The sequence below is a fragment of the Chinchilla lanigera genome, unplaced genomic scaffold (genome assembly GCF_000276665.1).
Source record: "Chinchilla lanigera isolate Chin_1 unplaced genomic scaffold, ChiLan1.0 scaffold00028, whole genome shotgun sequence".
Lineage (NCBI taxonomy): Eukaryota > Metazoa > Chordata > Mammalia > Rodentia > Chinchillidae > Chinchilla > Chinchilla lanigera.
This window is the reverse complement of record NW_004955429.1, coordinates 10,606,044-10,630,322: the sequence shown is the minus strand read 5'-3', so window position 1 is coordinate 10,630,322 and position 24,279 is coordinate 10,606,044. Positions and strand designations below refer to the sequence as shown.

Genomic DNA, 24,279 nt, shown 5'->3' with positions numbered 1-24,279 from the left:
CACATCTTCTTAAATTTAAAAAATATAAACCAGATATTGCTTTCAGCTGTCCTCATGGTCACTATATGGATCACAAACAGTAAACATTTAAAGGGAACAGAACGGAAAACAGTGGCTCAGAAAAATGAAGATGAGCTTGTACAATCAAAAGAAATCCACAGTAGAGATGATTTCTTTTTGCTTCTGTCTTAGAAATCTGTGCTACAGAACGAAATGCCTGGACCATAAATATTGTTCAATAAGTGTTATCTGAATGAAAAAGTGTATGCTCAAGAGGTGCTCACAAAATAAACAGCACTACTGCTTTTGGAGAAATGTTTCAGAGGATAACCAAAAACTTTGTTGATAAAACTTTAGTGTTGGGTTTTCTACTTCCATGACTTCTTACAAAATATTGATTAATTTGTCCATCACCTTATTTGCAGAATATTTACCCTTCTATAAAGTCATGTTATTAAACAAAGCCATTTTAAAAATTTAAATGGCATATAGTTTTTAAAAATGTGATATGACATATAAGTTTGTTTTACCAGTGTATCTTTCCAAGGAACTCAAAAATGAAAGCAATATTATGGCTGTTATTTTAGAAATATCAGTGAATCTAATCATACAACACGGGGATATTTCTTATATGCTCAACACAGGAAACACACACACACACAAACTCAAAAGATTTTAACTTGATCAAACCTGAGGGGATAATTTGAACTTAATAAAATTGCTACCATTTAATGGTTATCTTTCACAAGGTAATCAGGCACAAAATACTTGTTTCACAAGTCATTCCAAAGGTATTTCATTTGCATGAGTCTCAGCTATGTGCATTTACATTTATTGTAAATAGTTTCTTGACTATGTTGTCAGTAAAGAGGTGATTGATAATATTCAGTCTCTTGGATTCCAGTTCACATCTTTGAAACATGAAGGTGTTTAAATTATATTAGGGGGTCCAAAGAAACTAAAACCAAAATAATAGTATATTTGTATATATATTTTTTCTGATAAAAATGTGAAAGTAACCTGAAAATTAAGCCGTATTGCTGTGTACCAATTATTCCCATAATTGGTTACACAAATGAATACAATTTCTTTAAGTTAGAAAACCATTCAAGAAAGCTAATGCAGTAATTACCATGCGAGTTACCTAGGGAATTTAAGATTAATTACTGAAACTCAAAGATCTTCTGCTGGGATAAAATCTGTTTACCAGAAGTTTCCAGAACTCCACAGAGGTGTTTTCAAGGGTGAAGTAGTGGAAGCGGGGAAGGTAAAGTAAAAGCATTTTTGTACGAAGTTTAATTTCAAGTGAAGGGTCTTAATTTATTCTCAAGTATCTGGGTGTCATACTCAAGCAAATGATTAGCCATCATTTTCTAAAACTGAGAGGGAGGGACTGGGAAGGGACATCATTTCATAGATTGAAATCCAGATAGATGTTCCACAAATTATGCTGTATTGGCTGGTGACGTGGTTGCGGGGAGGGACTTCTAACAGGAAAGTCAGTAAGTGTGTTTAAGAGCAGAAAAGGTGTACAAACACCTCAATGCTGTTCAGTTTGTATTATTATACATTCGTGAAATTAGATACCAGGAAAAGAAAGGGCAGGACATCTTTAATCTTTCTTAAATCCTTTAACTAGAGTCAATTGGAAACTCACAAAACCAATTCTTAGCTGAAACTTAAGAGTGTCTGAAGCAGAGATTGTAAATCTGAGCCAGATCCACACCTTGGCTGGTCTACAGGAAAGGTTACATAAGAAATCTGATCCCAAAGCAGAAAGAGCTTCAAATGCAGAAGAGTCCTTAGGATGTGTGACTTCATTTGGGGTGTCCCAGACTGCTTGGGAATCTAGCAAATATTATAGATCCTTTTCCCCCGAAATATTTACAAAGTTCCACACATGATCTCAAGGGATTGAATAAGCCTTTGATGTGGACTCTGGATTTAAAAACTTTGCAGTTAAACCTCTCATGTTTCCAGATAAAGGATCAGGAAAGATAGGGACCAAAAACACCAGGCTTCAAAGTTCTCAGACCCAAAATTACATATCAAATAGAAAGCAGCTTAGGAATTTATAAAAGCAGGACAGCGTCTTGCATGGCACAAAAGAAAGAATTGCTGAGCAGACAGATTTTAGAGCCATATTTCTTACATAACACAGTTGCTTTCTTTTCTGGGGAGAGTCCATTGTGTCTAAAAACTTCTGCTGTTTCCAGATCAAAAAAGATCTTATATACTCAGGTGTCTCTACGTCTGCTCAAACACAGTCCTTCCCGACTGGGCTGTCTTCTCAAAGGCTTCATCCCTTTGAAATCTTGCTATTTATCTCTAGCACCATGATTATTCCAATGAACCAGATTCAAGATTTCACATTTGCTCTGTTCTTTTTTTTCTCCTTTAATTACAGAACTGGAAGTCAATAAGCAGCCAAGTTCTACCAAGACTGTGACCATTTCTTGGGTACCATCTGTATGATAGGCACTGGAGATGCAAAGATAAGACAGGCTATCCCCCGCAGAGCTCATGATCAAATGCCATTTCCTTGATATTTTATAGCTTATAAGATAGCTTATAGCTTACCACTGATGGCTTAGGTTCTCATTTCTTGTAATCATTTCTCCAACCAGCCGCTAACTACCCTGACTCCTTTAGACTATGAACTCCCTCCCTCCCAATCCTCTAATTCACACAACATTATGCTGGCTTAACAGTTTCCCCAGAATGATAAGTTCATCATACAATTCCTGCGCTGAGAATATCTCTCCTGGGTTCCTGGTATGGGCAGAATGCCTATGGGCTTTGATAATTAAAGCCCTCTGCATCATTAGACCTTCTCCACCTATCTACAGCTACCTCCTTTTATCCTTAGTACCCTGCAGTACAAGTTCATGGCTCCCCCGACCCCCAGCTAGCCTTGAAATTAACTGGTTTTTATTCCTTACCTCCTTATTCTCAGGTTGGTCTCTCCCTCTTGCTCTGTCCATCCTCAGAGCTAGAGCTCAAGTCTTTCCTCTTCCCACAAAATGTTTCAGCAAATTACACCCCACAGTGCTCTTGCACTGACATATCACAGAATTTATCCAATCATTCATTTTGACATTAAATCATGGATATTCATATTTTTGTCTTTTGCCCTTCCAAACTGACAATGGTTAAATTCTGTGAGGTCAGTAAATGAATTTTTCGTCTTTACTTTCATGCACCATTTACTTGATAAGTATTTCTTGAGGCTCTCTTTTTTTTACACAGCATTATACCATGCACTAAAGAGGTCTGTAGTGTTTTGACACAGTAAATCCTAAACAAATATTTATTGATGAATAAATCTTAGCCCCTTTTCTGGAAAGTAGCATGTTTATTTCAGAAAAATAACTTTTAATCTCTCTTCTGTTTAGATAAGTTGACTGCAGGAGCCCCACAATTTTCTTTCTTTTTTTTTTTGTTTTTTTTTTCCTGGTACCAGGAATTGAACTCACGACCTTGCACTTGCCAGGCAGGCGCTGTGCCACTGAGCTAAATCCCCAGCCCCACAATTTTCAAATAGACCCTAGGTGTCAGCTGTAGGAACAACAGGGTTGCAGATGGATTTAGAATATGCTCACTTTGCTCCTGTTCTTCAAATCTTAATGTACCTTTTGCATTGGCTGCTAAAATGTTATTGCTTTTTAAGGATCACATTTTACTTTCCTTCAATTTGATATAAAATGCTATAAATAAATAAAATGGAAAGCTATTTAGCTACTTGACATCTATAATAATAGAGGATGTTTCTATAATACTAGTTTTATAGATAGACAAACTCTCAGATCTGGCCAGCTGTATTAGTAAAAAATTAGGAAAGTGGATGATTTATTAGGATTTAATTGCCAAACTTCCATTGAGAGTTTATGTAATTTAGCTTACAAATATAGTCTTTATGAAATAAACATTATAATATATTCAAGTAAATAAATAAATGTCACCATGACAATTCTCTTGAATGACAACAAACCATTAAGTGGTATAGCCCCAGATGTTTACTTAAATTGGCCCTGAAAGGATGGATAGGCCATTGGGTAATTGTCATGGTTACTGATGCATTTTTTTATATTGAGATGGTACTAGGGAAAATGAATCATCCATCATATAACTTATATTCATCATAATCTCCAGAATGGATGCTAGGCAAGTTTGGATTTTAAAAGACTGCTGATTTTTATTTTTAAAACAGAAAGGGAGGATGGAAGGCAAAAAGGAAAGGAAAGAAGAGAGGGAGAGAGGAAATGAGGAAAGAACGAAGGAAGGAAGGAAAGAAGGAAGGGATGAAGGAAGGAAGGAGGGAAGGAAGAAGGAAGGAAGGAAAAGATGGAGGAAGGGAAAGAGGAAGAAAGAAAAGAAAGTAAGAAAAACTCTTTTAAAAAGAAAATCTTGAGTCATACATTGTTTAAGAAAAGCTGCAGAAATCACTTAAAGCTCCGAATAATGTTACCTTCTTCCAGAGAGGATTTACTTTTGCTTCTATTAGACTAAGGGCAGCTCGCCTAAATCCAGCTGAGGATGGAAATAATTCAAATTCAGATTTCAGTCCTTTTGAGAACTGGACTTTTCTAGGGATTGCTCAAAGCCCTGCTCAGCCTTCCCTGCCCCTAAGCCACTTCATAAGGACACTCAGCAAATTCTCCGTGAGCAAATACAGCCCCAGAGGCTGGGCTCGCCTCTCTTGGCTTTCCTCTTCCTCTGAAACCCAGTCCTGTAAATTCTCCTTCTGCCAGTGGCTTCCCAGTGTCTTTACGTGGAGTTTAGTGTACTTTGTTTTGTTTGCTTTACCTTCAGAGGGCTTGTCCTGATTCAACTTAACCGGCGGACTTAACCCTTAACCCTCCACTCCTGATTTGTACTATCACTACTCACCTGCCTTTCTAGCTAATTGTCTGGGTTGATCTTCAATCACTTCATAGCTCGATAACCTCTTTCTTTCCTGCCTACTCAGTAAGAGGTCTCTCAAAAGCAGATGCTGCTGCCACTCTCAACCCTGTGGTAGTTTAGATCATGATGTTGAACTTTCTATCAGGTCTCCCTGCTACTAGGATCTCTGAAGTCCAGTCTTGAATGGGACTATGGGGCAGAAAATATGAAATAGTTGAACAGGAGACCCTTTCCAGCCTCTCACTCGGAAATGACAGCCTAAGGTGCAAGAACACTTGATAACCATGTGCCTGCCCAACGCAGGGAAGAAAGCTATTCTTAGTTTTGATTCAAACAGGAAGTTACTCTTTCACCCCCAAGAGACAAGACCCTGGCCAGACCCTTTCACACTGACAGAACCAGAAGCAGTTCCTAAAGGACTGCGTTCACCAGCGGATACCAACAGAAGGAGGGATGGGAAGAGCCACAAAACGATGCAAAGACAATCTGGCTTCCCACAGAAAGAAAAATCAGGCAGCAGGTACTTCTTAGAGTAGTTTAGAAGGAAGCAAAGACATATTAATAAGGTTTTTAAAGACTTACTGCTTACACTTTGAAGATACAAACAAGGAAAGATAAGAGGCATATGTCTTGATTTGATATGATAAAACTATTTAGCACAGCTCAAACCCTGAGTGGGATGCCCAGGAAAGACTCAGAATGTGGCAACAAAACAAAACTCAGAATAATCTAGATCAGGCAGGCATAGGACAACTAACCTGGCTCTGATATTTGGAAGTACTGGGGAAGGGGTATCCAGTAAGTACCCATGCAGGATATTGCTTTATCAGAAGTTTTTTTTTTTTTTGGTTTTTCTCCGGTACCGGGAACCAAACTCACGACCTTGCGCTTGCCAGGCAGGCGCTTTTGCCGCTGAGCTAAATCCCCAGCCCCTATCAGAAGTTATTGCTATCTAGGTGGATTACACATTCTCTAAGCCTAACAAACAGGGCTTTTGTTGCTTGTTTGTTTGGTTTTGTCCTGACTTTACTAGAGACTGAACCCAGAACCTTGTACATGTTAAACAAGTGCTCTGTCACTGAGTTACATCTCTGGCCTTTTTTATTTTTTATTGTATTATTTATTTTGACACAACTTCTCATATAATTGCCAAGGTTGGCCTCAAACTTGTGATCCTCCTGTCTCAGTTTCCAGAGTAGCTGGGATGATTGACATAAACCTCCATTCCCACTGAAGGTATTTCTTTACTGCTAACCTAATTTGGCCAGGTTGATGGCTCACCGGTAGGTTACCACCAAGAGCGGAACAACTCACATTCCAGGATATTGCTTGCATGAAGAAGCGAATGAAAAAATGGAGGAGTATATGCAAAAAGCACAAACAGGTTTTGTTCTAATGTGATAGGAATATGGATGATTTTCTTCCTTCTGTGTATTCCAAACATTCTCTAATGCCATCACATTTTATTTACAGGATAAACAAATACCAAGTATAAATGGGACAAATAAGTGACATCTTCTAAAATTTAATAAAAAGCATATTAATGACTTTCTTTCAAAGTTTCAATGTTTTGTAATTAATTCCAGTAGCATTATTACCAATTTCTGTATAAGGAATTGGGATGGAATGCCATATGTCTCACAAGGTGGTCTTAAAATTAATCACCCTGGTGGCCAGGGTGATTAAAATTAATCACCCTGGTGGCCAGTGGGCCCCTGGTTTTAGTTTTCTTTTAACAACATGTTGCCTATTTTAGTAAAAAATCAAATGAGCAAAAACATATTTTCTTTCATATTAGTTATGAAAAATCTTTTTACCTGAAGTTCTCATATTCTTCTGCTTGTCGTTTCCATGGACAGCTTTGTATATTTGTGATCATCTGAAGATACTCATTCTCTGAATATCTACAAGGAACGAAATGGAAATACATTAAGAAATGTTCAACACTGCTGGCCTTGAGAGAAATCAAACAACACTGAGATTCCATCTTACCTCAGACAGTGACCATCGTCAAGAAATCAAATAATAACAAATACTGATAAGGCTCTTGGGAGAAAGGACGTCTTCTACACTGTTAGTGGGAATGTAGACTGCTATAATCACTACAAAATTCAGCATGGAAATTCTGCACTGTTGGTGGGAATGTGGACTGGTATAATCACTACAAAAATCAGCATGGAAATTCCTCAAAAAACTAAAACTAGGAATTTCATTCAACCCAACTATTTCCCCTCTAGGTGTCTCCCCAGAAGTGTTAGAGACATTATATTACTGTGATTAATACGTACTCATGTGTACAGCATGAGTACACATGAGTACTCCTAAGTACTAGTATCCTAATGGATAAATATTAGAAACAGCCTATATGTTTATCAACAGATAAATGGATAAAGAAAATGTGATATTTACACACAATGGAGTACTGTTCTGTCATAAAGATAAAATTATATCATTTGTAGGATAATTCATACATCTTGAGATCATAATGTTAAGTGAAATAAATCAGACAGTAATGAATAAATCAGTGAAATAAATAATGTTAAGGTTAAATATTGGATGGTTTCTCTTATATGAGAATCCCCCTCCACACACACAAGGAGTCAAATGGCAATGTAATTAGAAAATAAAGGTCTCATGTCTTGTTTTCTTAGAGAACACTCTTATAATCTACTCACTTCATCCCTCTACAACTTTTCTGAAACATAGTAAAGTAGAAATAATTAAGCATCATACTCTTTTCAAAACACCTGAGAACATGCAATTTGCAAATAATTTTTGTGTTGGTTTAGGAATTCATAAACCACCCATCTCATAGACCAAGCTTTACAAACTGTCACCAAACACCAACTCACATACCTACCTTGCAGTCATTTCATCTAAGCTTTAACTCATTGAAAAACAATATTTTATAGATTTTTGTCATAAGTACGTAGCTAATCATTTTTTCAGACTCTAAATTGATAACTACCGGGGCTGGGTATTTAGCTCAGTGGCAAAAGCGCCTGCCTGGCAAGTGCAAGGTCATGAGTTCGGTTCCCGGTACCGGAGAAAAACCAAAAAAGATAACTACCTTGGGAAGTATAGATAAAATTTTCCCAAAGTGACTGTCTGAAGATTTAACTTTGAACAGTACATTAGAAAAACAGATCAGGCTAAAGTAAGAGAGTCGTACATAGGTATAAAAACTTGTAGGCACAGTGGGTACAATTTAAGCAGGACAGGCTAAGATCTCAAGTCCCCAGTAGATCTCCCTCTATCACAATTCCACCGTTAAGTATTAATTCCTAAAACAGAGAATACTGTTTGGTCTTTAGCAGTGCTCATTTGAAATCCAAATATCTCTTTAAATGAGAAAACTCTTAAATTTTCTTTCAATTTACCTCTTAGTCTTTAGTTTCCAACAATTATAGACCAAGGGTTTGTAAGAGTGGGAGTAAATGTGTGTTCCTGGGGGATGGGAAGGAAGGGAAGAATAAGCAGATGAGTCTGGGAAATTTATTTCTATGCCCACGTGAATAAAATGAAGATTCTCTGAAGTTCAGGTCTGGAAGAAAGTATTTCTTCTAGGTATGAAACAATGCCTTTGCCCTTGAATTTGCCTTCTCTATGGTTTTTTTTTTTTTTTTTTTTTTTTTTGCTTCCATGATGCTACCTACATGAATCAAAAATATGCTTCCTTTAGTTTTCACCAATCCAACTGGGAAAAGCTGAAGATCTCAAGACTGTATTAAATACTAAAGGAGAGGGAAAGCAAAGAGCTACCACTGGGAGGAATTAAAAATATTTTTATAACACACAGGCTTCCAGCGCTAAAATACTGAGCTCACTTCCATGGGCCCTAGGGTTTGTCTTAGTAGACAGTGTCTTGAGAGCTGTAAGCTCTGACCTGAAAACTTTGTCTAATTGTGGCTTTTCTTAGCTAAGTGAACATCGCCTGTCTCCACATGGTGGAGGTCACCCAGAGACTCTTCTGCAAGTCACTATTAAATCCCAAAAGAACACACATTTAGTGTCTCACCCAAAGCTTTCTCTGTGCTGGCCCTTTAGGAGAGACATAACACCATGGCTTTTCCTGTCTGGAGAAGTCATGTCTACCATCAACACATGGATTTAAATCTTGCCATAATATTGACAGGACGACAATCATAGTGCTATATGTACAAGGGCCTATGAACCAAGGTAACAAAGGGATTGTTTTTTCACAAAGCTCAACTAAAGAGAAAGAGGAAAGGGAGAAAGTCCAAATATGACTATTTAATTAAATCAGTGAGAGTTACAATCCTATTTTAAGTTGCCAAAATAAAACATAATATGAACGATGAAATGGAAAACATCCTACTATGAAGCTAAATGTGCCAGAGTTTAAATTTTTTTCAACATCACTAATTAGGTGAAAGATGAGTAAAATTCCTCAGGATGTATAGCTAAGATCAGTGAACTTGAAGATTCAGCTATTTATTTATCAGTCTAAATACTTAAACTACTGAAAATCTAAAACAAAGGGGAAAACAGTGAAAAATGAATGAAGAATAATCAGGTGTGAGACAAATTCAAATGGTTTAATATATATTTAATTATATGGTAATGTTTTTTCAAACTTAATGAAAACTATAAATCCAAGGATTTGAAAAGCCTCTAAACCCCAAAAACCCAAAACACATGAACAAAAACAAGACACATAAAAATAAAACTGTTTAAGCAAGTGAGAGGGAAAATGTTAAGAGCAATTGAAAGAACATTATATACCAAAAAGCAGATATAGGAACGGCAGCCAAATTCTTCTGAGAAGCAATGCCAGCTGGGAGAGAGTAGAGAAGGAACACAGAAATACAGAGTGAGATTTGGGGGACACTGTCTCTCTTAGAAACTTAGAAATATTTCAGAAATGAAGGTAAAGTAAAGGCTTTGTAAGACCTACAAAAGCCAAAATAATTTATGTACAGTACAAGCAATTTTTTTTTTCGTTTTTCTCCAGTACCAGGAACCGAACTCACAACCTTGTGCTTGCCAGGCAGGCGCTTTGCCACTGAGCTAAATCCCCAGCCCACAAGCAATGTTAAAGGAATTATTTTAGGCAAGAGAGAAATGAAATCACATTGGTACCTAGAATGAACGAATGCAATGAAGACCTCTAGAAATATAATATGCAAACATATATGAGAAACTTTTTCTCATTTCTGTTGTCTCCTTAAAAAGATAATTGACAATTAAAAATGAACACAATAATATGCTATTGGAGAGTTATAACACAGATGGTAATCACGTGATTTGACAACTAATAACTTAGCAAATTTGTAGGGTAACAAAATCAGTGTAACAAATTATGTTTCTGTACACTAGCAAGAAATAATTGGAACTAATATTAACATTTCCATTTATAATATCAAAAATAGTAGTAAATTTGACCTAAGACACACAAGGTCTATAGACTGAGAAGTATAAAATATTACCTAGAGAAATTAAAGAATTTAATAAAGGAAGCCATCCCCCGGGTCCACTGGTCAGAAGACTCAAGATTATCAATTCCCTGCAAATTTATCTATAGAGCTGATGCAATTTTAATCAAAATTTTGTTGAAACTAAGTATTTTTTGTTACTATTAAGAAGCTGCATCTAATATTCATATGGAAGTTTCAAAGATCTGGAATAGTCAACAAAATAAAAAAACCTGAAGTTGGAAGAGGTATACTACCTGATTTCAGGACTTACCATAGCATAACAATAATCAGAGCAGAGAAAAATCAACACTATAAGACTAGAAAATTCAAAATAAAGCTATTCCATATGGTAACTCAGTGGAAAAAGAATAATCTTTTTAATAAACATTTTTGGAACAACTAAATAGCTACCTAAGAACAGTAACAACAAATTTTCAATTCTTACCCCACATATAAATGTGAACCCCAAATGGGTCATTAACCTAAACATAAGAGCTATACCTAGAAGCATAAAACATCTTAGTAACATTGTTATGCACATATCATGCACACAATGTACAAACTATAGAAGTAGACATCTACAAACTAAAGACCAAAATTAAAATATTACTTTTTAGAAAAACAATAAAAAGAAAGTGGAAAAGCCTATCACAGACTAAGAATAAATATTTTACATAACATGTTATGTATGTAAAAGTATTTTTACCCAAAATACAAAATTTACAATTCAGTGAGAAGATATTTAACAAAAAACATACCACCAAATATGGTGGGTGGCAAACACATGAAAACATGCTCAACATCATTAGCTACTAGGGAAAAGCAAGTGAAAATCACAGTATGGCATTACACATCCACTAGAGTGGCTATAATTGAAAAGATGGACATACTAAAATGTTGGCAAGGAGTAGGGCAACTAGAACTTTCATACACTTCTGATGAAATATAAAATATACGACTACTTTGGAAAGCCATTTTCTTTATCAACCTACTATGCAGCCCAGCTGTTCCACTCCTGGGGTAGTCGCCCAAGAGAAATGAAAACATATGCCCATGCAAAGACTTGAACACCAATGCTGAAGGCAACTTTATTTGTAAATGTGGAAAACTGAAATCAATTCAGATGTCTATCAAGAGGTGAATAGATAAGCAAATTGTGATATCTACATGATAATAGAATATTGCTGCTTTTATTCAGCCTTAAAAAGAAATGAATGATGAGTACCTGCAAAACCATGGATTAATCTCAGAATAATTACGCTGAATGAAAAAAGCCAGACACAGAAAGAATACACAATGCAGACTGCATCCAAAAAATGCAAACTAGTCCGCAGTAGCAAAGCATATGAAGGGTTGCCTGGGGATGCAGTTGGCAGGTGGACATGGGAAGGCAGTGCAAGAGAGAAATTGATTACAAAAGAACGCCAGATAATTTTTGTGGGTAATAGGTATGTTCATAATCTTCATTGTCTTGATGGTGTGCATATGCCAAGACCCTTCCAACCACTCCCTTAAGTTTGGGTTGACAACATTATTTATTTCTCTAAGAACCTTAAAACTGTTCAGTATTGCACTATAAGTTTTATTTTCCATGATGATATAACAAAGATACTACTATTTTATCTGTCACTGCTACAGATCTAATATACAAAATTTGCAATTCTAGTTACTATGAATCTAAAATATATTTAAATTGGTGTGCTCTTCAATTCCCTGGGTGACTAAGTTGCTAACTCTCAGGAGCTCTCAGAGTACCCTGACCAGTATTTATCTAACAGCCTTTCTCACATTTAATTATGAGATTATGTTTTGGCTTCCTGTTCTATCCCCTTCCCTCAGGATTTTGATATCTGACCATTTCTAGCCTGGTACAACCCCTAAGACATGTGGCTTATTCTCATTAACCTAGGAAATGTTTCAATATAAGCCTGAAGTACATCAGGCCAATAAACAACTCTGAACAAGCGCAGAGCAATATTTCCTTATGCTGTGGACTATGACTTTTACTTAATAATTTTTCCCAGTAGTGACTTTCACTGAAGAGCTACCTTCAAAGTACCCTATATGAACACATTGCTCTCCTTTGATGTATTACTTGAGAATTCTCACAGTACAGCTCAATAGCTAATTAATCATTTCTGTCAATCTGGTGGTCCAATCTCTTAGCATTAAATGTGGCTTCGTATGTGTGTCTCCCGCTAGACGTTCACCCTTTTTTCATGACTAACACATATGTTAACTGTACTCCTCTTTGTCCTTTGAGCTGTCATTGATGGTGACCAATGAAGAATTTGCTGAACTCTTCACATAGGAAACAGAGAAAAAGGTTATGTTGGTACGTAACAGAGATTAACCTCTGTAACTGAAAAACAGGAAACGGAACACAACCTTCCTTTTTTTTTTTTTCAACTAACTCTTGGACTTGAGAGTAATCTTTCTCAGTCCTCTGTGTTAGCTTAGGGTGGGTGAAGAGAGCCTCTCTTTCCATCTTTCCTGCTTTCTCTCACTACTGTATTAACGCTAGCTCATACAAGTGGACTGTTAAACTTTCAGGAATGTTGTGGGTAGGCTGTTAAACCACTGGTGCTTGTAACTGGCCCTGGTGCATTCACTTCATAGGAATTGGCCAATGTGACAAGCCAAGGGTATCTACTACTCCCCTTGGCCCAAGCTAGTTGCTAAATAAGACAGTTCCCTGCTATTCCTATACTTCTCTATATGGATATGCAGTATTGGCCTAACTCATAACCATTTGCCATTCCCACAGTTGGAGCCTTACTGGGGCCTGGCCAGGAGCTTAGGAAGGACATGCCTGACTCATCAAGCAGGACTGATCCAGACAGGTCCAAACCCTGGCTTATACAAACTACCACAGAGGCTCCAAACAGTAGCTATGACCTGGGGAGATTAAAGATGACCTCGTTTCCACCACCATTCTGTACAAAAGCTCTTGAGTTTAGTGTACTTGTACTTTGCTTTACTTACAGAGTTTATGCCATTTCAAAATCATTCTTGCCTGTATATCAAACCTAGCCTGGAACAGAAAAATCACCACCTCTTGTCAATTAGAACAGACGTGTACTGTAAAATATGTATGGTCTTTAAAACATTTTGTCTCACTGGCATACATTCCCCAATAAATTATAGCTGGCTCCAATTTAGTTCAATATTGAAAGATGTCAATCATACTCTTTCTAATTTTACTGCTAAAGTAGCTGCCTAAAATGGCTTTGGGCTTTATAAACACTGATATTTAAAATCAAGTGAGCTCATTATAACACAACCAGCTATTATCAAGAAGAAAATACTTCTGGCCATTTTACAATAGGAAGACAGTACTCAAACTACGTACCCCCTGAAATTGTTATGTTTAAGAGTCTTTGTTATGTCTAATCTAGAAATGAAGCATTATGCTCTGATTTTATAAAGGGAAACCTTAAACAATATGGAATATCAAAGGGAGTTTTTTATTTCTCAAATACTCACCCTTTTCTAGTGAAAAATAAATCACCAAGCACCAGTTATAGAAAATTAAGATTGCCACAGAACCATCACCATTATAAGGTGAGCGCATGGTGGGAAGAGAAAAAAATCATATGAGAAGGAAAATCCATGCATGTGCTGCAAGTAGGAACCAATTGGTGGGATAAGGTATCTCTTCAAAAGCTGCCTGTTAAGTAAAATGCTCTAAAGCACACCTGACTTTCTGCACCTTTCCATTTATGGTGCATTTTACTTTAAGAAGTACAGGCCTCATCTTAAAATCTCGGGAGGCAAATCCATGTATAATATTACTTCCCTGTTTATGGATGACAAACTAAAAGTTCTGGGTAGGTAAACAGCTTGCTCAATATTGCACTGTAAGTAGATGAGCTAAGAATTAAACTCCTGTCTTTTGATCCACATTCCAGCTCTTTCCAATATATCATACTGCATCTCATCTATTTTCATAATGAAACTGAAAATTAATCCCATCAGCAACATTTTCTGGTCTTAAGACATACAATGAATCACCCTGAAAAAGCAGCAATTTATTTTCAAAATAGTAAATAATATCTATTTAAATCATTGTTAATAATATTCAAACTGAGACACACATTGTAAATAATACATCAAATGACATGAAGTAAATATTCTATTAAAATTGCTTAGTTTCTAGAAATGTCTCTGAAGATAAAGGCCTACATGCCGTGACTAGTTTTAGCTCACTTTAGACATTCTTAGGGCTTTCTTAGTGCTCTAATTCATGGTTAATTGAAGCATTAAATATTTATTGGGTAGTTATTAGAGATCTCAAAGTTAACTTGGGGATGTTCATTTATTAGTCCCAGTGAATCACCTGAGACACCGGCTCTTGTTTCCCATAACATTTGTTCATGGTGCAAGCCCACTTCAGTACCATAACCCAGGAATATTATGTTGGTAGGTTTCTGCAAGATGCTCTGTGCAGATCAAAAAATCTTTTGTAGCAGCTACCAAGTCTCTTGAAGAGCTCAGCTCCACATGAAAATAAATTCTGCAAATGATTACAGTGCTACAGGGTTTTCAGTCAATATAACAAATCACTTCCAGTGGGCAATACTTTGTAAAGGAATGGCTGATGATGGTGTGCAAGCAAAACAAAGAGAAATGTGTGGTCCTTACACTGATCGGAGCCATGCTGTAGTTCCAGCAATTCACCTACTCATGGGAAATTTCACTTTACATTAGTTTTCAACTCAGCATGGTGCTAACTCCTAATCAGAATTCTGTAGGTATTATCAATCGGCATGGGAGAAGGGGATCTCAAACTTTAATTCCCTCCATAACTTTTAATGTCTCTGAGACAAGTTAAATAAATACTACAAAGTAGCTTCAGAGATTAACTCCTAAAGATGCAATGTACTTCTTCACAGCCACAGTGTAATCTCCAATGTGCCAACTGCATTATTAAAAAAAAGTCAGACATTGATTTTTTAACAAAGAGTACTTTCTCTGTCCTAGATAATTAAGTTAGAGAGTACTGTTGTTAATTACATGGGCCACATGCTAGGAAATGCTGCAAGCAGTGAAAAACTTAGTCAACCAGGAGGGGATAGAACATCTCTTCACAAAGGGGTGGGAAGAGTTATAGAAAAGGCTACACTGATTGGTGAAGCACTCAGGACTAGCAGCAAGGTAAAGCAGGAGAGCTGTTCAGCCCCATGTCCACACATTATCCAGAAAGGTCAGAGGTGGAGGAGAGGACCAATGGGAGGTGTGTGGTGTATGGTAGAAGAGGCAGTCATCCCTCAACTGAGCCCACCAAGGTCCAGGATAAATACCCCAAATCCCATCCACCTTCCATTTTTTTGCCAATTACTCCCACAGGCTGACATTAGCCAGAAGCCAGAGGGCGAGAGAGGCCAATTAAGGTAGTCAAGGCAGCCAGTTTCTAGAAGCACAAAGCAAGAGGGAAAAAACAGACTGCATCCGCGTGGTCAACAAAGAATATATAGCTCAAAGTGAAATCTATTCATGATGATATTTTGGAGTAACTGAATTTTATTTTAGTAGATTATATTGACAACAATGCCAAAAATCAAGCAAGGTCTTACAGCAAAACATAAAAATGTAATTTTCAGCATCTGTGAGTTTCTTCTTAACAAATATCTTCAACATGTAAATACATCACCAGGAGACAAAGAACAAATAAGAGTGAACCTGCTAGTTAAAATTTCTGTATTTCCTTGTGTGATGTGAGCACTATCTGATTTCTCAAGATGAAAGAATGATGGCCTACTTTCCAAGTTTACAGGAAGAAGTCTCCAGACATATAAGATGATATCCAGATTATGAGAATAGCAAATCCATGATCTTATAATGTCAGTATTTAAAATAACCTGTAGCATATTGCTAACAACGTGGGAGAACCAAGAAACAGTATTTCTCCATCACGAGAGTAACATTATAAAGTTAGCATTACCACAGTGAAGGAATTAAATGGCTTGAACACTTAGTAAGATTTTAAAATGATATATGAATGGCTATTAATCCTTAGCTCACATAGGCAGAATGGATCCTTTTCTCTCTGTCCTCTTTGCAGCAAGACAGAACTCTACGTCTATGACATATACCTACAGCACTTCACTTCTTATTTGACTGAATAAATGTTTGTTGGGCATCTTCTATCTCTGAGGCACTGTTGGGGGTATCACAAATGCAGTTGACTACACATAAAAATCCATGCTATCATAAAGTTCATATATATTGTAGCAGATGTCTGACAATGATCCATGATAACACATAAATTAATGGCATGTTGAAGTGACAGGTATTCCTGTGTGCTAAGTAATACAAAGAAAAATAAAGCAGGACAATAGAGTAAAGGAATCTATAGAATAGAGTTGCAATTTATGTAGGACATCCAGGGAAGTCTTCTCTAAGAGGAGATCAGTGAGCAAAGTTTTGGAGAAGGTGATCAAGCTATGCACATACAGAGGGTATTAGTATGGAAAGAACATTCTCAGCAAAAGGAAATACAATTAAGCATGGAGACAGAGGTAGGCATGATATGTTCCAGGAACAACAAGATAGCGTGGGTTAAATTCTCCCAAAAGTGATTTATCGGTCCAGTCATTAAGGTAATCAAAGATAAGATTGGAAAGGTACTGAGATATAAGATACTATAGGCCTTGTTATTCCAAGCAGGGACCTCAGATTAGCAGTACTCATATAAATAACACAGGTATGCTAGAAATGCAGAATTTTACACCTACAGAGTCAGAATCTGTATTAAAACAAAATCCTCAAGGTATTTTCAGGTACATTATAACGTTATCTTTAACAGCTTTTTTGAAGTATAATTTACATACATACAGCTCACTCATTTTAAGTTCACTATTCAATGTTTCTTATTATATTTGCTATATGTTTAATCAATGTCACAATTTTAAAAAACCGCCATCACTTTGAAAAGAAATTCTGCATCTTTTACCTATCATCCCCTGCATCCTATAAATGTTGATAGGTTGTGTCTTCATTTTAATTTATCTCAAAGTACTTTCTGATTTCTGCTTAAATGCATCAGATATTTGAGAGTGTGTCATTTAATTTCCACATATTTTTGAATTTTCCCAAGTCATTTTTCAGCTATTTAGAATTTCATTTCACTGTGATCAGAGAGCATATTTTGTATTATTTCTACCCCTTTAAAGTTATTGAATTTTTTAAATGGCTGAACAGATGGACTATTCTGGACAATGCACTTGAAAGAAATGTTTATTCTATTTTTGTTGAGTAAAGTATTCATACTATGGGTATCTATTAGGTCTGGTTTATTTCTAGTGTTTCCCAAGTCTTATATTTACTTGTTGATGTATCTAGGTGTCCCATCTACTACTGAAATAATTTTCTAACTATTGTTGAGTTATTTCTCTTTGTCAGTTTTGCTTTTTGTATTTTGGTGCTTTTTTGTTAAGTGCATGCTTGTCTGTAATTATATATTCCTGATTGAGCCTTTTGTCATTTTAAAATCTCCATCTTTATTTCTTAACTTTTAAAAAAATATTTACTTTGTCTAATATCAGCATAAGGATTGCAGCTCATGTCCTTGCTGTTTGTGTGGTATACCTTTTTCTATCCTTTTTCTTTCAATCTACTTTATCTTTACATCTAACCTGTATCTTCTGAGGATAGTAAAGATCTTCATCATGTCTTTCAAACCAGTCTGGCAATCTCTACTTTTAAATTGGGCAATTTGATCAGTTCTATTTTAATACATTATTATTGATTTACTTAGATCTATGTCTGCTGCTTTACTTTTTACTGCATGTTTCATGTCATTTTTATTCCTATATTCCCCTTTTATAGCTTTCATTGGCCTTGGGTGAACTTTTCTAATTTAATATAGCATTTTAATGCCTTCAATAATTTTTAATTAAGTGGATGCTGTATGATTTACCATACAGTTCTTAATATCATAATCACCTTCATACTTATATTGGTTTAACTGCAGAGAAGTATTAATCCTATAAAGATCTATTCCCTTTTCTCTCTTCTGTGATATTATTATTACATGTGTAGTATTTATTGATATTAAAACTCCAGCCACACATTGTTATAATTATCACTTTGACATCTCTATTTGTCTCCTTAGCCAACTACACCTTTGCTCCCACCCACTTCCTGTCTGCTGTTATTGGCGAATATATTACACATATATTTGAGAACTTGGAAGGGCCCTGTAGACAACTTTAAGAACCTTGACTTTTATTTTGGAAATTGGAGGACTTAGAAGCAGAGAATTTACTGCTGTGATTTTTTTTTTAAAGAGGACCTCTGTCTCCTTTCTTGGAATTGTCTCTACAAGAATGAGAGGTTAACACTGGGAGAACAATTCAGCTATGATCCAGAAGAGAGCTAAAGGTGGCTTGGACAAGAGCAGGAGTGGTAAAGTCAGTATGAAATCAGCAGCTTCTAGATTTGATTTGATGGCAGCCAATAAGATCCACTGACAGATTAAAAATAGTATAGACAAGGAGAGTGGAGTCAAGGGTAACTCCCAGGTGGCAGGCCTGAGCAGAAGGAAGATAAGCATGGGAGAACGCTCAAATGTGATGCGCAGGAGGAAGTCCAGGAAGGTCAATTTGAGGCAGGTGAGGTTTAAGGTTCCTCACAGGTCCCTCAGGAAAGTGTTACTTGGGTACAGGTACACACCTTTACTTGAGCATCTGGAAACAGTTCAGGCAACGGGTATTTATTTGGGAATCAGCAGTGTATTGTTGGTATTTAAACCCATGAGCCTAAAAGATCCTTGAGGGTGGAGAAGGAAAAGAAATGAAGCTGAGTGTTGAGTTCTGCGCCATCCCAATGTCTGAATGAGCGTCAATGTAGAGGACTCTGCAGTGAAGTGTGAGAAGCCACAATGATGCAAATATGTGTTTAAATATGTGACTCTCTTCATATGTGGTGAGCTGCTAAAAGGTAGAAATGACATCTTTATGGCCTTGCCCATTACCCAGGAATTCCCAATCTGTTCTCAACCATGCACACCTTGAAAATGCTTCCCAGTAAAGAGGAGGTCCATTTCCATGTGTAGAAATAACTAGCCATCAGCCATGATCTTACTATGAAGAGCCTCGCCGCTCACCCAGGTTGCAATTAGAGTAACTGCTATGCATAATAATCCTATGTAAACAATATCACTGCAGAAATTTAAGTAAAATAAATAAAAAGGAGACATCGGTACAGTCTATTTTGGGTGTAGTTTTTGTGATCACTTCAGTAGTGTCACATTTTAAAATCAAATGCCTTTTTCTGTATAGATTTTTGGCTTATAATTCAGTTTCCATTAAAAGTAGTACCATACACCTATGAAAAAAAGAACTAAGCCCTGGCTCTACCACTTGTAACTATCTGATGTCCCACAAGTCAATGAAGCCCTCTGAGCCCCTGTTTCACTTGTGGAATTAAAATAATCATAAGTCCCCTGAAGAAATATTAGAAGGATTATCAAAACTTTTATATTACCTAGTAGACAGTAACCCCACAAAAATAGTAGTTTTCCTTATCACTATTGATAACTATGGCAATAAGATTGTCATGATGACAAAAATAATGTAAAGTTTATGAATTAAGTAATAAATTAGGTAGCTATTAGTATGTAACAAATTACTCTCAAATTTAGTGGCTTAAACAACCAGAAACATTTATTACTGCTCAGGTAAGAATTCAAGAGCAGTGCAGCTGAGTGGTTCTGGCCCTGCATCTCTCATTAAGTTGCAGTTGCTGTCGGTACCAAAGGAGCTGCTTCCAAGCAGCTCATTCACATAGCCTCCAAGACGATGCTGACATTGGGAGAGGCCTCAGATGCTTGTCAAAACTCTAAGTTTTCATGGCATGGCAGCTGGCATTCACCAGGGCAAGCAATCCACAGGACAGCAAGGCAGAACCTATGAATTCTTTCATGACATAGACTTGAAAGTCCCATATCTTTATTTTGGCAATAGTCCACTAGTTTCCCAGCCGGTACAACATGGCAGGAAGTTGAGAACTCTGTAAATACCAGGAAGAGGACCTCTGGGGCCCTCTTAAAGGTCTGGATACAACAAATAGTAAATAAATAATACCTTTAACACTGCCTATTATATTTGCATATTTGGAAAATAGTACATATTTGCTTTCTTATCTCTGTTCTGCTTTTTAACTTGGAAATAATTCCAATTATTTCTCAATGACTTTAAGAGTTATTATTTTTATTGTCATAGTTTTCCCATTAACAATTTCCTTCACATGACGAATTACTTGACAAATTATGAGAACATTTAATGATGTGAACACCTAATCAACATAGGAGTCTAACTAGAAAGCCAGTGTTTCAATTTGCTCTGAAAGAAAATACAGTTTTGTTTCCACAGACAAATACTTAAAATAATACACTATTTTAATCTTCAGCATTATAAAAATGATGGCAAGTAACTCTTACCACATGTTTCTTAAAGAATTTCATTTGGGACTTTGTTGGTTATCTTCCAACATCAACAGTCACACAGATGAGCACACACACACACACACACACACACACACAGAAGTAAAAGTCTTTCATTCGTCACCCTTCCACTAACACGTTTCCTGATTTAGAACAAATAATAATTTTATCTTTTATCTTCTGGGAAGATGGTGGAATAGTGAATAGCAGCAAATCAACCTCTCGAAGATTTGAAGTCCAGATCCTGGAATATAACAATGTGGAGAAGAGAAGAAGGAGGTAAGTGGGTCCCTGGGACCCAGTAAGGATCTGATGGAAGAATTGGAGCCCATGGGAAGAGCAAAGAGAGGGATCCCAATGCAGAACAAGGAGCTGACAAATGGTACTTTCTCCTGAATCCCAGCTGGCAGTTCAAACCTGCAGAGGCATTGGGACTACCAGTGGCTCCAGAGGCCTGCATGGAGAAATGTACCTATGGAGCAGGGCAGTGGACACTGTGGGCTGTAGTGGCTGGTGAGTGATTCCAATTCTGGTTCAGACATGCCCAGGAGAAGGTGATTGGCCAGGCACAGTTTTGGAAAGAGGTCAGCTGCAGCTGGAACTCAAAGCAGCCACAGTTTGGCTCTTCTAGTAGCTCCCAGTGTCAGGGTGAGGCTCAGCCATGGGAGAGACACCCAGGGTTAGAGAGCCAAGTTCAAGCCAGCAAGAAGCACCTGGGGTGTTGAGGGCAAACTACTCAGGTCCCAGACTCACAGCCAGAAACTAAGATCAGCCTGAACTTCAATGGAGTTGAAAGCACAGGCTTGCTGGATTATCCACCCTGCCATAATTCTACTGCAGGCTTGCTGGGATTAACCAACATGGATCTGGGCTTTGTCTGCTCTGTTTGTCTACCGGTGACAACAGAAACATGCTGTGATATAGACTTTTTCTTCCTCTCTTTGCTTTTGCTTTTCTTTTTTTGCTTGATTGCTTACTGTTGTTTTCATGTGAGTGTGAGTATTGTTTCTAATTTTTTGTTTTGGTTTGTTCCTTCTTTCTTTCTTTCCTTCCTATTTTTTCAGCAGTTTCCAGAATTTACCTAATCTTCATTGTCCTTCAGCCTTGCTTCTAATCTCTTTCTCTTCTTCTCTTTCTCTATTGTTTTGTTCTTATCCCTTTAAAATTTTCTCTGTTGAGGATAAAGTCACTCTATTGAGGGGATATTTACTGTATACAGCTTTCTCATTTGTTTTAGATTTTGTTATATAGCTACAAATCTTACACAGTTAAAGGTAGCAAATTCATAATTACCACATTTTGTCATTTTCTAGGCTATGCTTGATGCTGTGGCTGTTATACATTGAACTATTTTAGCCAAGGTGACATAGCTGTTCTAATCAGTTATTCTTCCATGTATACCAAGACCAAGATTGCCTGACAGTCATAAACAATACTGCAAGTCAATGCCAGACAATCAGGGGCTAAGCCAAATAGGTAGCAAATTCTCATCCCTCCAAAATTGAAGAGGTAGAAACTTGCAACAGACTCAAAAGCCAAAAGGCACCTACACTTAGAAGACATCTCTGAAAAGTAGTCATTGCCTAAGGAGCTTTCAATACTAGCAATAAAGCTACCTACCATGGGCAATTTACAAGCAGCAATGCAGAAACTAAATTAAAAAATGCAAAATGAGATGGCATGGAAGCAAGATGTAACCCAAGACTTCCATCATGCCAAAGGCAAACCCAGGGGGCAATGAGGTAGAACAATTCAAAATCCACTCACCCAAATTCTGGTAACAGTGGAAGTAAAAAAAATCAGATGAATGAGGCTGTAGAAAAAGCTAAATTAGAAATAATTTCTCAGATAACTAAAGAGATGATGACCATAATGAAGAGCATGTTAGTTACTGTAGAGTAGGTACAAATAAAAACTACAAGAACTTAGGAAAATGATGGAAACCATGCATGCTCAACATAGGAAAGAAATGGAATCTTTGAAATAAATTAAAACAGATATCCAGAAAATTAAAAATTTATTCAAAGTATATACAGCACCATCAACCAATATGAGGACAGAATATCCAATGTAGAACACAGGATTATGATTAGCAATGATAAAAATGAAGATTTATTAAAAATAGCAAAGACCATGAACACTCAATCCAACAGTGGACAGATGATGCAAAGAAGAGTAACATAAGATTGATCACAGTCAATGAGAAAACAGGCAGTAGCACAAATGACATAAAAACCCTGTCCACAGAAGTAGTGACAGAAAACTTCCCAAACAGGAAGCGAGGCCTACAGAGCTCCAATTAGCCATGATTAAAAAAACTCTACACCAAGGCATATAATAATAAAATTTCAGAAATTCAACATGAGAACAGAATATTAAAAGCTGTTAGAGAAAAAGAAACAAATTACCTATAAAGGAAATCCTGTAAAAATCACAGCTTATGTTCCAGGAGAATTGTAGTGAAGTAACAAAAAACACCTAGAATGCAGATTGATATATCCTACAAAACTATCTTTCAAAACTGATGGAGAAATAAGATGGTTCCATGACAAAAAATACCTGAGGAAATTTATGACCACCAAACTACCACTCCAAAATGTTCTGAAGGATGTTCTAGAAAGAGATAATGAAGACTACAACTCCATAAACTCCAACATAATGAATCCACTGGCAAGGCAAGCAATTAAACAGAGGGGGATAAGAGAACCAACAACAGGAAAATAATATGATATGGATAAGTCAATATTTATTAGTTATAGCCATCAGTGTAAATGGTCTCAACTCACCAATCAAAAGAAACAGATTAGCAGAATGGGTCAAGAAACAAGATGCAACAATGTGCTGCATACAAGAAACACATTTAACTCAAAAAGAAAGTCATACATTGAAAGTCAAAGGAGGGAAAACAATACTCCATGCAATAGGAACCTGGGAAAAAGCAGGGAGGAATAGCTCTATTTGCAGACAAAGCAAATTTCAAGCCAAGACTGATCAAGAGAGACAAAAATGTCACTACATCCTTTTATAGGGAACAATCCAAATGGAAGAGATAGTAATCATAAATATATATGCACTAATATCAGTGCTCCCAACTATCTGAAACAAATATTAACAGACATAAACAAATCAAAGGATTAACTGGAGACATTTCCAAGTAAATGGATGCACCTTTAGACCATACTCTTAAGTGAAGTAAATTGGACACACATGTTTAAATATTGGATTGTTTCTCTGGTGTGAGAAACCAAAAGGATAAAGAAGGACTAAAAATGTATAATAGATATTTGGAAGGGGGAAGAAATGTTCAACTGGAATGGGAAACAAGGGAAGAGGGAGAAGGAAAGGAAGAGAAAAGAAAGAAAATAAAAGGAAAAAATGGAAACAAAGCTTTTGTTAATAAGGAGAGGAAGAGGAGTTGAAGGGAGAGGATGAGGTTGGGCAAAAAAGAAAAATCAAGCTATCATGTATAGGTACAAATTCCCTATGATG

At 36.7% G+C, this 24,279-nt stretch overlaps 1 protein-coding gene across 1 annotated transcript in view; it reads right to left on the bottom strand.

Annotated features, from left to right (window-relative positions):
• The window catches only part of St8sia6 (ST8 alpha-N-acetyl-neuraminide alpha-2,8-sialyltransferase 6), a gene marked incomplete at its 5' end in the record, with an annotated part of 121,834 nt that overhangs the window by 30,171 nt on the left and 67,384 nt on the right, over positions 1 to 24,279 (bottom strand). The window contains 1 exon segment of the mRNA XM_013515560.1: positions 6,723 to 6,809. Within this exon segment, the coding sequence (XP_013371014.1) occupies positions 6,723 to 6,809 (87 nt within the window).